The 13,610-nt window shown below is 61.2% G+C and overlaps 1 protein-coding gene across 2 annotated transcripts in view; it reads right to left on the bottom strand.

The window, feature by feature from the left end:
* The window catches only part of HCN2 (hyperpolarization activated cyclic nucleotide gated potassium and sodium channel 2), a 32,446-nt gene that overhangs the window by 12,061 nt on the left and 6,775 nt on the right, over window positions 1-13,610 (bottom strand). For both annotated transcript variants that reach the window (XM_024236780.3, XM_063719234.1), the window contains exons 2-3: window positions 4,668-5,091; window positions 1,960-2,121 (exon numbers count right to left, since the gene is read on the bottom strand). In XM_024236780.3, the coding sequence (XP_024092548.2) occupies window positions 1,960-2,121; window positions 4,668-5,091 (586 nt within the window). The remainder of the gene's footprint in view (window positions 1-1,959; window positions 2,122-4,667; window positions 5,092-13,610) is intronic.

Genomic DNA, 13,610 nt, shown 5'->3' with positions numbered 1-13,610 from the left:
GCTCTGGGGAGGGGCACTGGCGGGTCTTCCCTCTGTAGCTCCTGACCCCATCAATGCCCACCTGCTCTGTGTCCAAACCAAACACATCCCAAGTCCCATATGCGGCTGGACGCTGGGGCACAGCACTCCCCAGGCAGGGACAAAGCCTCACTGGGCACTAACCTGACTGTAGCGGCCGAGGGCTCCTGTAACCAACCCTTCTTAACAGTCAGCACATCTCAGCCAGGAAGCAAGGGATATCTGGGACCTAACTTCATTTATTATTCCGTCTTTTTTTTTTTTTGACGGAGTTTTGCTCTTGTTGCCCAGGCTGGAGTGCAGTGGCACGATCTTGGCTCACGGCAACCTCCGCTCCCGGGTTCAAGCGATTCTCCTGCCTCAGCCTCTTGAGTAGCTGGGATTACAGGCATGCACCACCACGCCCAGCTACTTTTGTATTTTTAGTAGAGATGGGGTTTCTCCATGTTGGTCAGGCTGGTCTCAAACTCCTGACCTTGTGATCCGCCCACCTCGGCCTCCCAAAGCGACAGGATTACAGGCGTGAGTCACCGCGCCCGGCCTATTCCTTTTGCTTTTACTTATTTTTATTTGTTTTTTTGAGACAAAGTCTGGCTCTGTTGCCCACGCTGGAGTGCAGTGGTGCGATCTCAGCTCATTGCAACCTCTGCTCCCGGGTTCAAGCAATTCTCCTGCCTCAGCCTCTACAGTAGCTGGAATTACAGGCGCCCGCCACCACACCTGGATAATTTTTGTATTTTTAGTAGAGATGGGGTTTCAGCATGTTGGTCAGGCTGGTCTCAAACTCCTGACCTCAGGTGATCCACCTGCCTCAGCCTCCCAAAGTGCTGGGATTACAGGCATGAGCAGCCATGCCTGGCCCATTTATTATTTCTTTGTCATGTGATACCATTTCAGGGCTATGATGTAAATTTTTCTTTAGTTGTTAGAGATCAGGTCTTGCTCTGTGGCCCAGGCTGGAGTGCAGTGGTGCAATCATGGCTCAACTGCAGCCTCAACTTCTGGGCTCAAGGGATCCAACCCCCTCAGCCTCCTGAGTAGCTGAGACCACAAGTGAGCACCACCATGCCCAGCTCTTAAATTGTTCTTTTGAATAAATGTATGTAATGAGGCTGGGCGCAGTGGCTCACCCCTATAATCCCAGTACTTTGGGAGGCCGAGGCAGGCAGATCACCTGAGGTCAGGAGTTCGAGACCAGCCTGACCAACATGGCGAGACCCCGTCTCTACTAAAAGTACAAAAATTATCCAGGTGTGGTGGCAGGCGCCTGTAATCCCAGCTACTCAGGAGACTGAGGCGAGAGAATCGCTTGAACCCTGGGAGGTGGAGTTTGCGGTGAGCCGAGATCGTGCCACTGCACTCCAGCCTGGGTGACAGAGTGAAACTCAGTCTCAAAAAAAATAAGTAAATAAAATAATAATAATAAATGTAGGTTAATTAAAAGGGAAATCCATTGGAAAAAGCACTAAGCAGATGTCTGGGTAACAGGACTGATCATAATCACACTCAGCTTCTCTCCATGGATGATCCTGGGCCTGAAAGGTTCCAAGTGGCTATTTCAGCCCCCAGGGACACTAAGGGGCCAGTGCCAGGGCTGCAGTCCTGGGTCCCCCTCTGTAAAGAGGCCTGAGTTCTCCCCTGTGTAAGGGGGGGTCTTGTCCCCACCTGTGAAGGGCCTGTGTCTCTCCCTCTGTAAGGCGGCCTGGGTCCTCCTCTCTGTAAGGGGGATAAGGGGGCCTGGGTCCCCACCTCTGTAAGGGCCTGAGTCTTCCCCTCCATAAGGGGGGGGTCTTGTCCCCACCTCTGAAAGGCTTGGGTTCACCCCTTTGTAAGGGGGATAAGGGGGATAAGGGGGCCTGGGTCCCCCCTCTGTATGGGAGCCTGGGTCTCCACCTCTATCAGGGGCCTGGGACCCCCTCTGTCAGGGCCCGCGGTGCTCACCACCATGCCATTGATGGACACCCAGCAGTTGCGCGGGAAGTCCTGCAACATGGGCACCAGGAACTGCAGGCAGCCATCCCAGTGGCAGAGCAGCAGCATCATACTGATGAGGTTGCAGATCCGCATCACCGCGCTGGCCAGGTCATAGGTCATGTGGAAGATCTGCAGGAAGGAGCCGTGAGCCCACCCTACCCGCTGCCCTGCTGCCCCACTGCCCCGCCGGCCCCCACCTTCAGAGCCCCAGCCCCGTGCGCCCCCACTGCGGGAGCTCCTGGCCCCCTCCCCTAAATCCAAGGCCCCGCACAGGACCCCCGCCGCACCCTACAGCCCTGCCCCAGGACCCCTGCCCCCAAATCCACAGCCCCTACCCCAGGACCCCCACACCACTCCACGGCCCTCGCCCCAGGACTCCCACCTAAATCCACGGCCCCCGCTCCAGGACCCCCACCCCACCCTGCAGCCCTGCCCCAGGACCCCTGCCCACCAAACCCACAGCGCCCACCCCAGGACATGCACCCCACTCTACAGCCACCACCCCAGGACTCCCGCCCCACACTGCAGCCCCACAACAGGACTCCCGCCACGAAATCCATGGCCCCCGCTCCAGGACCCCACCCCACCCTGCGGCCTCGCCCTAGGACCCCCACCCCCAAATCCGCGGCCCCCACCCCAGGACCCCCACCTCACTCCAAGGCCCTCGCCCCAGGACTTCCACCCAGATCCACGGCTCCTCCCCACCAGGACCCCCACCCCACCCTGCGGCCCTGCCCCAGGACCCCCACCCCACTCCACGGCTCCCACCCCAGGACTCCTACCAAAATCCACAGCCCCCGCCCCAAGACTCCCACCCAAATCCACGCCCACCCCTGAGGACCCCCGCCCCACCCTGCAGCCCCGCCCAGGACCCCCACCCCACTCCATGGCCCCCACCCCAGGACTCCTAACCAAATCCACAGCACCCCCCACAGGACCCCCACCCCACCCTGTGGCCCTGCCCCGGGACCCCTGCCTTCCAAACCCACAGCCCCCGCCCCAGGACCCTCGACCAAATCTACAGTCCTCACTGCAGGACCCCCCCAAATCCACAGCTGCCGCCCCAGGACACCCCCCAAATCCACAGCTCCCCACCTCTCATGTCTGACACCGCCCCAGCATAACCATCATTGTCCCGCCCCTGCTGTCTGACCCCGCCTAGCACAACCTTCGTAGCCCCGCCCCGCTCCTTGACCACACCCTAGCACAACCCTCATAGCCCTGCCCTTGCTACTTGACCCCAGCCTAGCACAACCCTCATAGCCCCGCCCTTGCTGCTTGATCCCGCCCAGCACAACCCTCATATCCCCACCCCGATGTCTGACCCCGCCCCAGCACAACCCTCATAGCCCCGCCCCTGCTCCCTGACCTCACCCAGCACAACCCTCATAGCCCCACCCCGATGTCTGACCCCCACCCCAGCACAACCCTTATAGCCCCGCCCCTGCTGCCTTGAGCCCCCCAGCACAACCCTCATAGCCCCACTCTTGCTGCCTGACCCCACTCAGCACAACCCTCATAGCCCCACTCTTGCTGCCTGACCCCACTCAGCACAACCCTCATAGCCCCACTCTTGCTGCCTGACCCCGCACAGCACAACCTTCATCCCGCCCATGCTGCCTTGACCGCCCCCAGCACAACCCTCATAGCCCCGCTCCTGCTGCTCGATCCAGCCCCAGCACAACCTTCATAGCCCCGCCCTTGCTGCCTTGACCCCGCCCAGCACAACCCTTAGCCCCGCCCCTGCTGCCTTGACCCCACCCCAGCACAACCCTCATAGCCCCGCCCCTGCTGCCTTGACCCCGCCCAGCACAACCCTCGTAGCCCCGCCCCTGATGCCCGACCACTCCCCTCAGCACAACCCTCATATCCCTGCCCCTGATGCCTTGACCCCGCCCAGCACCCTCACAGCCCCACCCCTGCTCCTTGACCCCACCCAGATCTCTCATAGCCCCACCCCTGGGGCCTTGACCCCGCCCAGATCTCTCATAGCCCCACCCCTGGGGCCTTGACCCCGCCCAGATCTCTCATAGCCCCACCCCTGGGGTCTTGACCCCGCCCAGATCTCTCATAGCCCCACCCCTGGGGCCTTGACCCCACCCAGATCTCTCATAGCCCCACCCCTGGGGCCTTGACCCCGCCCAGATCTCTCATAGCCCCACCCCTGGGGCCTTGACCCCGCCCAGATCTCTCATAGCCCCACCCCTGGGGCCTTGACCCCGCCCAGATCTCTCATAGCCCCACCCCTGGGGCCTTGACCCCGCCCAGATCTCTCATAGCCCCACCCCTGGGGCCTTGACCCCGCCCAGATCTCTCATAGCCCCACCCCTGGGGCCTTGACCCCGCCCAGATCTCTCATAGCCCCACCCCTGGGGCCTTGACCCCGCCCAGATCTCTCATAGCCCCACCCCTGGGGCCTTGACCCCGCCCAGATCTCTCATAGCCCCACCCCTGGGGCCTTGACCCCACCCAGATCTCTCATAGCCCCACCCCTGGGGCCTTGGTCCCACCCATGCACCATTGCAGCCCCGCCCCAGCACCCTCATAGCCCCACCCCTGATGTCTGACCCCACCCCAGCACCCTCATAGCCCCGCCCCTGCTGCCTTGACCCCGCCCCAGCACCTTCATTATCCCCGCCCCTGCTGCCTTGGCTCCGCTCCCCGCCCCACCTCACCTCCTCCCACTGATGGATGTAGCGGATCAGGCGTGAGAGGCGCAGCAGCCGCAGGAGGCTGAGGATCTTGGTGAAGCGCACGATGCGCAGGGCGCGCGCCGTCTTGTAGACCTCGGAGTCTATGCCCTTCTCCACGATGAGGAAGATGTAGTCCACGGGGATGGAGGACACGAAGTCCACCACGAACCACGTGCGCAGGTACTTCTTCTTGATCTTCTCGGGGTCCAGGATGATCTCCGTGTTGTCCTCGATCACAATGCCAGTGCGGAAGTTCAACACCAGGTCCATAAGGAAGAAGGTGTCCGAGACGACGTTGAACACGATCCATGGGGCGGTGGTCTCGTCCTTGAAGAAGGTGATGCCCACTGGGATGATGATGAGGTTTCCCACCATGAACAGCAGCATGGTGAAGTCCCAGTAGAACCTGGGGGGCGAGGGTGCCCACACCTCAGGCCGGTGCCTCCCCCGGGCACTCCTCCCTGGGGGCGAGGGCGCCCACACCTCAGGCCGGTGCCTCCCCCGGGCACTCCTCCCTGGGGGCGAGGGCGCCCACACCTCAGACCGGTACCTCCCCCGGGTACTCCTCCCTGGGGGGCAAGGGTGCCCACACCTCAGGCTGGTGCCTCCCCCGGGCACTCCTCCCTGGGGGGCGAGGGCGCCCACACCTCAGACCGGTGCCTCCTCCGGGTACTCCTCCCTGGGGGGCAAGTGTGCCCACACCTCAGGCTGGTGCCTCCCCCGGGCACTCCTCCCTGGGGGGCAAGGGCACCCACACCTCAGGCTGGTGCCTCCCCCAGGCGCCTGCGGGACCAGCCCCGGGCACTCCTCTTTGGGGGGCGAGGGTGCTCACACCTCAGGCCGGTGCCTCGCCCGGGCACTCCTCCCTGGGGGGCAAGGGTGCCCACACCTCAGGCCGGTGCCTCCCCGGGCACTCCTCTTTGGGGGGCAAGGGCGCCCACACCTCAGGCTGGTGCCTCCCCCGGGCACTCCTCCCTGGGGGCGAGGATGCCCACACCTCAGGCCGGTGCCTCCCCCGGGCGCCTGCGGGACCAGCCCCGGGCACTCCTCCCTGGGGGCGAGGGTGCCCACACCTCAGGCCGGTGCCTCCTCCGAGGAGCCTGCGGGACCAGCCCTGGGCCCTCTTCCCTGTGGGGCGAGGGGCACCCACACCTCAGGCTGGTGCCTTCCCCCAGGCACCTATGGGACCGGCCCCGGGCACTCCTCCCTGGGGTGCAAGGGTGCCCACACCTCAGGCCGGTGCCTTCCTCCCAGGCGCCTGCAGGATCAGCCCTGGGCCCTCCTCCCTCGGGACCAGGCTCCCACCCCAGGAAGGCCACCCAGCCCCGAGGGAGCCCAACGCCCACTGCGCTGCCCTAGCCCAGGTCCCTTCCTCAGGCCCAGCTTTGACCCTGTGTCCTTGAAGATGCAGGAGACCTCACAAGGCCCAAGAGGTGGCTCAAAATAGATTAAATGCTTCACATGACCAGAGGGGGACAATGTGCCTGGCACAAGGTTGGCGTTAAAACAGACAGGACAGGACAGCCGAGGAGCAGAGAGGAGCCGGGGTGCAGAGGGGCAGTGGGAAGCAGCAGGGCCAGGCAGGGCGGCGCGCACAGGGAGAGCAAAGGCGGGAAGCCAGTGTGGGAAATGAACCGTGCTCAGTTCACGCCAGGAGGTGAGGGCCCCAGATGCCTTACTGAGAAGCGGGAGCCTCCACAGGGGCCAGAGGAAGACTGAATCAGGGCAGCACTGGCTGCATTTCCAGAGGAAGTGGGGCGTCCACGCAGGAGGAGAGAGGAGGAAGTGGGGCGTCCACGCAGGAGGAGAGAGGAGGAAGTGGGGCGTCCACGCAGGAGGAGAGAGGAGGAAGTGGGGCCTCCGCGCAGGAGGAGAGAGGAGGAAGTGGGGCGTCGGCGCAGGAGGAGGAGGAAGTGGGGCGTCCACGCAGGAGGAGAGAGGAGGAAGTGGGGCGTCCGCGCAGGAGGAGAGAGGAGGAAGTGGGGCGTCCACAGAGGAGGAGAGAGGAGGAAGTGGGGCGTCGACGCAGGAGGAGGAGGAAGTGGGGCGTCCGCGCAGGAGGAGAGAGGAGGAAGTGGGGCGTCGACGCAGGAGGAGGAGGAAGTGGGGCGTCCGCGCAGGAGGAGAGAGGAGGAAGTGGGGCGTCCACGCAGGAGGAGAGAGGAGGAAGTGGGGCGTCCGCGCAGGAGGAGAGAGGAGGAAGTGGGGCGTCGGCGCAGGAGGAGGAGGAAGTGGGGCGTCCACGCAGGAGAAGAGAGGAGGAAGTGGGGCGTCCGCGCAGGAGGAGAGAGGAGGAAGTGGGGCGTCCGCGCAGGAGGAGAGAGGAGGAAGTGGGGCGTCCGCGCAGGAGGAGAGAGGAGGAAGTGGGGCGTCCGCGCAGGAGGAGAGAGGAGGAAGTGGGGCGTCCACAGAGGAGGAAGTGGGGCGTCCACGCAGGAGGAGAGAGGAGGAAGTGGGGCGTCCACGCAGGAGGAGAGGAGGAAGTGGGGTGTCCACGCAGGAGGAGAGGAGGAAGTGGGGCATCCACGCAGGAGGGAGGGAAGCCAAGCAGAGACGGGGCTGGCGCCACAGGGGAGGCTGAGAGGGAGAGGAATGGCTGAGCCGGACTTGGCACCATTGGGACATTCCGCATGATAAATACCGTGGACAAGAGACCAGAGGGTGTTTCCACTCCCAGATACACCCGGCCAGAGTCCAAGTCCCCAAGGTGGATCCCAAAACTCTCCCTGGGAAGCTCTGGCAGAAAAGGGCCTGTTGGTTCAGGGCCTGCGTGTGGCGGGCCAGGCACGGTGCTGGCAGTGCTGCGACCACACGGGAGGTCATAGAGAGTCAGCAAATGGCTACCTGGACAGATGCCCGGCCCTTTCGCTATCGAGAAAATGAAAATCAAAACCACTCCGAGCAAACATGGGTGGCTCCTTAAAAAGACATAAAACTACCAGCACCTCCTTGCCCTGAGATTATACCCAAAGAAATGAAAACAAGGACAGACGCCCACCCCGTGTTCACACCAGCTCGACTGCAGATGACGCCCACTCCGCTGTGTTCACACCAGCTGGATTGCGGATAATGCCCATTCCGCTGTGTTCACACCAGCTCGATCCACAGCAGCAAAAAGGCAGAGGCAGCCCAGGTGCCCATCACCAGACGGAGGGACAAACGCGGCGCGACCCGTCCACCATGGAACACAGCCACGAAAAGCAGCGAGGCTCTGACCCAGGCCACGGCGCAGATGCCCCTTGAGGACGTCATGCTCAGTGAGAGAAGCCATTTCTTTTTTTTTCCCGAGACGGAGTCTCACCCTGTCACCCAGGCTGGAGTGCAGTGGCGCCATCTCGGCTCACTGCAACCTCCGCCTCCCAAGTTCAAGCGATTCTCCTGCCTCAGCCTCCTGAGCAGCTGGGATTACAGGCATGAGCCACCACTCCTGGCTAATTTTTGTATTTTTAGTAGAGACAGGGTTTCACCATGTTGGTCAGGCTGGTCTCAAACCTCTGACCGCATGATCCTTCTGCCTCGCCCTCACAAAGTGCGGGGATTACAGGTGTGATCCCATTTCTATGAAATGTCCAGGACAGGCCAATCCAGAGAGACAGAAAGGGGATGCGTGGGTGCTGGGGGCCGGGGGTTAGAGGGATGAGAAGTGGCACGTGCAGGGTGCGGTTTCTGTCCGGGGGAAATGAGAAAGGTATGAACATGGATGGTGGTGATGGTTGTACAACAGCATGAATGGACTTAATGACACTGATTCATAGGTTTTAAAATGGCTAAGTGGAAAATTGATAAAAGAAAAAGCCTGCTGGGCGTGGTGGCTCACGCCTGTGTTCCCAGCACTTTGGGAGGCCAAGACAGGCAGATCACTTGAGGTCAGGGGTTTGAGACCAGCCTGGCCAATATGGGGAAACCCCGTCTCTACTAAAAATACAGAAATTAGGCTGGGTGTGGTAGCTCACACCTGTAATCCCAGCACTCTGGGAGGCAAAGGTGGTTGCATCACGAGGTCAGGAGATCAGGACCAGCCTGGCCAACATAGTGAAACCCCATCTCTACAAAAAAATACAAAAAAAAATTAGCTGGGCATGATGGCACGTGCCTGTAATCCCAGCTACTTGGGAGGCTGAGGCAGGAGAATCACTTGAACCAGGGAGTTGGAGGTTGCAGTGAGCTGAGATCACCTCACGGCACTCCGGCCTGGCAACAGAGTGAGATTCCATCTCAAAAAATAATAATAATACAAAAATTAGCCGGGCGTGGTGGTGGGCGCCTGTAGTCTGTAGTACCAGCTACTCGGGAGGCTGAAGCAGGAGAATTGTTTGAACCCGGGAGGCGGAGGTTGCAGTGAGCCGAGATTGTGCCACTGCACTCCAGCCTGGGTGACAAAGCGAGATTCCGTCTCAAAGAACAAAACAAAACAAAACAAAACAAAAACCTCTGGGCTCTGGGGCCAAGGGCTCTTGTTGAAGGGGAGGTTCCAGACGGGGATCTGAGCCCACATGCCCTGCGTGTGCCTGACTCAGACAAGGGAGGGTCTTGAATTTCCGGCACAAAGATTCATTGGATTTTGCCATTAACACTGGGGGTTGGGGGGTAGGCCAGATACACTGGCTCATGCCTGTAATTCCAACATTTTGGGAGGCTGAGGTAGGAGGATTGCTTGAGCCCAGGAGTTCGAGACCAGCCTGGGCAACATGAGACCCTCTGTCTCTCTCTCTCACACACACACACACACACACACACACACACACACACACACACACACACACACACACACACACTCACTGGGGGGACACCTTCTCATCCTTGGACCAACTCAGCCTTCTTAGTTCTTGAGGTTTTTTTTGAGACAGAGTCTCACTCCGTCGCCCAGGCCGGAGTGCAGTGTTGTGATCTTGGCTCACTGCAAGCTCCGCCTCCCGGGTTCAAACAATTCTCCTGCTTCAGCCTCCCGAGTAGCTGGTACTACAGACTACAGGCGCCCACCACCACGCCCGGCTAACGTTTTTTTTTTTTTTGTATTTTTAGTAGAGACGGGGTTTCACCGTGTTAGCCAGGATGGTCTCGAACTCCTGACCTCATGATCCGCCCGCCTCGGCCTCCCAAAGTGCTGGGATTACAGGCGTGAGCCACCGTGCCTGGCCAATTCTTGAGGCCTTATCCCCACCCCAGGCCCAGCCCCTCCCTATCATGGCCGGGGTCCTTTGGAGGAGATGCCGAGGGGCTGGAGGGACTCCCCAAATTAGCACCAATAAAGGAAAACCTGGGAGCCCATCGCTGGCGCGGCCGCCGGGAACCCATCGCTGGTGTGGCCGCTGGGACCTTTGTTTCAGGAGCCGCCGAAAGTTGGCTCCTTGTTTCTGGACGGCTCCTCGAGGGAAAAGCTGTTAACACCACGCCTGCGGGGTGACCCAGACGCTCCACTTCGGGGAAATGATCCCGAGGACATGGTCCAAAAGGAAGAGAAAAAAATTAAAAAGACATTTGTACCAAGATGTTCACAGCAGCTCGGTCTGCAAGAGCCAAAGGCTGGAAGGGACCCAGCAACTCGCATCGTGGTGGCATCAGCCAGACCTGGGCTGGCACCCGCCTGCTGGCACAGTGACCTTGGACAAGTTCCTGCAGCCCCTGAGAACCTCAGTCTCTTCTTCTAAGCATCCACCGCCTCGGGATGGGGAGGGGCTGAGCCTTCGGGACACCCCCCAAAGAACCACCCAGGCTGGGGATAAAACCTGGAGAAGGGCTGACTCAGGCCGGGCACGGTGGCTCACGCCTGTAATCCCAGCGCTTAAGGAGGCTGAGGCAGGCAGATTACGAGGTCAAGAGATCGAGACCATCCTGGCCAACACGGTGAAACCCCGTCTCTACTAAAAATACAAAAATTTATTTGTGTGTGTGTGTGTGGTGGCGGGCGCCTGTAGTCCTAGCTACCCAGGAGGCTGAGGCAGGAGAATGGCATGAACCCAGGAGGCAGAGCTTGCAGTGAGCCGAGATCGCGCCATTGCACTCCAGCCTGGACAACAGAGTGAGACTCCATCTCAAAAAAGAAGGGAAGGGTGGGTGCAGGGGCTCATGCTTCTAACACCAGCACCTTGGGAGGCCAAGAGTAAAGGATCACAGAAGCTCAGGAGTTCAGGACCAGCCTGGGCAAGATAGTGAGATCCCGTCTCTACAAAAAATACAAAAAGTAGCCAGCGTGGTGGTGCGCACCTGTGGACCCAGCTACCAGGAGGCTGAGGTAGGAGGATTGCTCGAGCCCATGAAGTCGAGGCTGCAGTGAGCCAAAACTGCACCATTGCACTCCAGCCTGGGTGACAGAGTGAGACTCTGTCTCAAAAAAAAAAAAGGCTGACTTGATCTTGGGGTGGGTGGGGAGGGGTTCCCCTCACAAGCTTGAAAGGTGAAATCAAATGACTAAATGACTCGAAATTTAAGGCCTTCTTGAGTCTAGACAGGGCATGAGGGCTCAGGCCCCCAATCTGACGCATCTGCTCAGCAACGAGACCCCCAGGGCCCCAGCACCGAGTGGGCTGAGGGGATGCCACCCGCCTGCAGCTGGCTCCCGGCCCCTCAGCCCCAAGGGGGCTCACCGTGGAGCTCAGCCCCAGCCTCACCCTCTGGATTGAGACCTGCCTCCCACCTTCGAGCACCAGCCTTGGGACAAAACAAGCAAGAAAGATCAGTTGAGAAGGCCACAGGGCCTACAAACCTCCCCCACAAGGGGAGGGGAGAAACTCCCAGGGGGCTCCAGAGACCACCAAGGGGGACTTAGAAACCGCCAAGGAGACCTAGAAACCACCAGGAGGACCTAGAGACCGCCAAGGAGACCTAGAAATCACCAGGAGGACCTAGAAACCGCCAAGGGGGACCTAGAAACCACCAGGAGGACCTAGAAACCGCCAAGGGGGGACCTGGTTTTAAACGGCCATATAACATGACAGCCTCCTTTCCAGGTGACGATTAACAGACATTCTCCCCTTTATTCTCGGGGTCAGATGGGGGCAGGTACCACACCTCCCCTCTGATGGAAGTGGGGCTGCAGGATGAGACCCCAGGACTGTCCTCTTATCTATGGCCCACACTGTCTGGAAACTTCCTCCCTTGAGCGTTCTGCTCCTGTGTCCTGGGAAAGGACTCCTCAGCCCATCTTGCCCAGCAGGGCAGTATTCCTGGGGATTACGGGGGTCGGAGCAGAGGGGCCTAGGAGAAGAGACAGGTGGGGTGGCCACCCTGAGGGTCCCTCGTGGGGCGGGGCCTGCCCGTTCCAACCACAATGCCTCCAAGCAGGGCTTGGGGCCGCAACCCTTGTCGTCACCAGCCAGAGGTCGGAAGGAAGAAGGGCGTCCACACATGTCCCCTACCAAGGGGAAACCGAGGCCTGGGGCAGAGGGGACCCCAGAGCCCTGCAGGGCATCACTGTCTCTGCCGGTGCACCCCAACCCTCTCCTTGCCCAGCACTAGACCGAGTGACCTTGGGAGACCCTCTCCTGCCTCTCGCCCTGGGGAGGGGGAGCCAGCTCCAGAAGACAGGACACCAGAGAGGGGACCTGGGGTCAGGGGAAGGCCCAAAGCCCACCCCCACTCCCCCTCACACTCTGTGCAGCCGTGTCCGGCAGCCCTTTCCCCATCCGGCCGCCATAGGGACCCAGGTGGGCCCCAGGAGTCTCCGGGCACCCTTTGCCCTCCTGGTCCAACCCCAGTCCTGAGCAGGGACAGGCCCCCCTCAGCTGTCACAGGAACATCAGTGACCATCATTAAATCCTGTATTTAAAACCCATCCCCGACAGGTAACAGTGAGGCCTCTACGAGGGCCCCTTCCTTGGAAACGAGGGGGTCCTGCCACTTCATCCAGCTCAGCCCTCGCAGGCAGGGAGGGAGACCAGCTCCGGAGGCCGGGGATGAGGCTGGGTCCCCAGGGAGACCTTCCAGCCTCAGCTCTCACGCCTGGGGGACCGGAGGAAGCCTCAGACCCCCTCCTACTCCAGAGTGGCTTCAGTGGGGCCCCCGGCACCTGACACCAATGTGAGCTCAGCCCTCCTCCAACAGCCGCCCAGCCTCTCTCTCGGCTCAGACAGGGAAACTGAGGCTCCTCCAGCCATAAGTGAAACAGTGGGATGGGAACCCAGGCAGACCACGTGTCATTCTCCTGCCCCGAGCTCCGGTTTCTTCCCCTGGAAGTTCCCAAAGCCGACGCAGGTCCCCGTCTCTCCAGGTCTGGATGAAGCTCGGGGGTGGAGGCCGCCGACCCGGCTCCCAAACCCCACGAAGACACCAGGTCTCCTGGCAACAGAAGACCCAGGACCCTTAGCCCCTTGGATCCCAGGGGAGGGCCTGCCCAGGGGGTCTTCAGCCCCTGCTGGAGCCTGAGTCCCGGGTTGGGGAACGGGCGATGGCAGCCGGGCCCTCCCCGCAGGAGCCCAGCCTCAGGCCAGAGGCCGTCCAGGATTCACAGATGGGGTAAATCCGGGAGAGGATTAGGGGCCGGAGGTCGGTGATTAAGGGAGAGCCTCGGGCCGGGGGATTAGGGGACAGGGCTCTCAGCTGCGGAGTCACAGACAGATCCGTGGCAGGTGCCCGGGATTAAGAAAGGGAGATGCTACGGGCCGGGAAAGGGGGGAGATCTCGGGTTCCCGGGTGATCCCAAGACAGGGCAGATGTTCACCGAACTGTCCCGCCAGGCGCCGGGGCACACGATGACCACACAGGCCCAGCCCCAAGACAGACACATGGGATGGGCCTGTCAGCCCTGGGCGGGCGGGAGGGCCCCTCGGAGGAGGTGGCGTTTGGGTGGATGAGATGGTGAGGGGAGGGCGGTGCCTGAAGTGGGGCAGCAGGTGTGGAGGTTGATGCTCCGGGTTCCCTTCAAGGCCGGTGGGCGGCCTCGGGACCAGGGGACGTGGGCGGACATGACGGGGGAGGGCTGGATCCAGG

This window comes from Pongo abelii, chromosome 20 (assembly GCF_028885655.2).
Source record: "Pongo abelii isolate AG06213 chromosome 20, NHGRI_mPonAbe1-v2.0_pri, whole genome shotgun sequence".
NCBI classification, from domain to species: domain Eukaryota; kingdom Metazoa; phylum Chordata; class Mammalia; order Primates; family Hominidae; genus Pongo; species Pongo abelii.
Note: the sequence above shows the minus strand (reverse complement) of the source record. Positions and strands in the feature narration are given on the sequence as shown.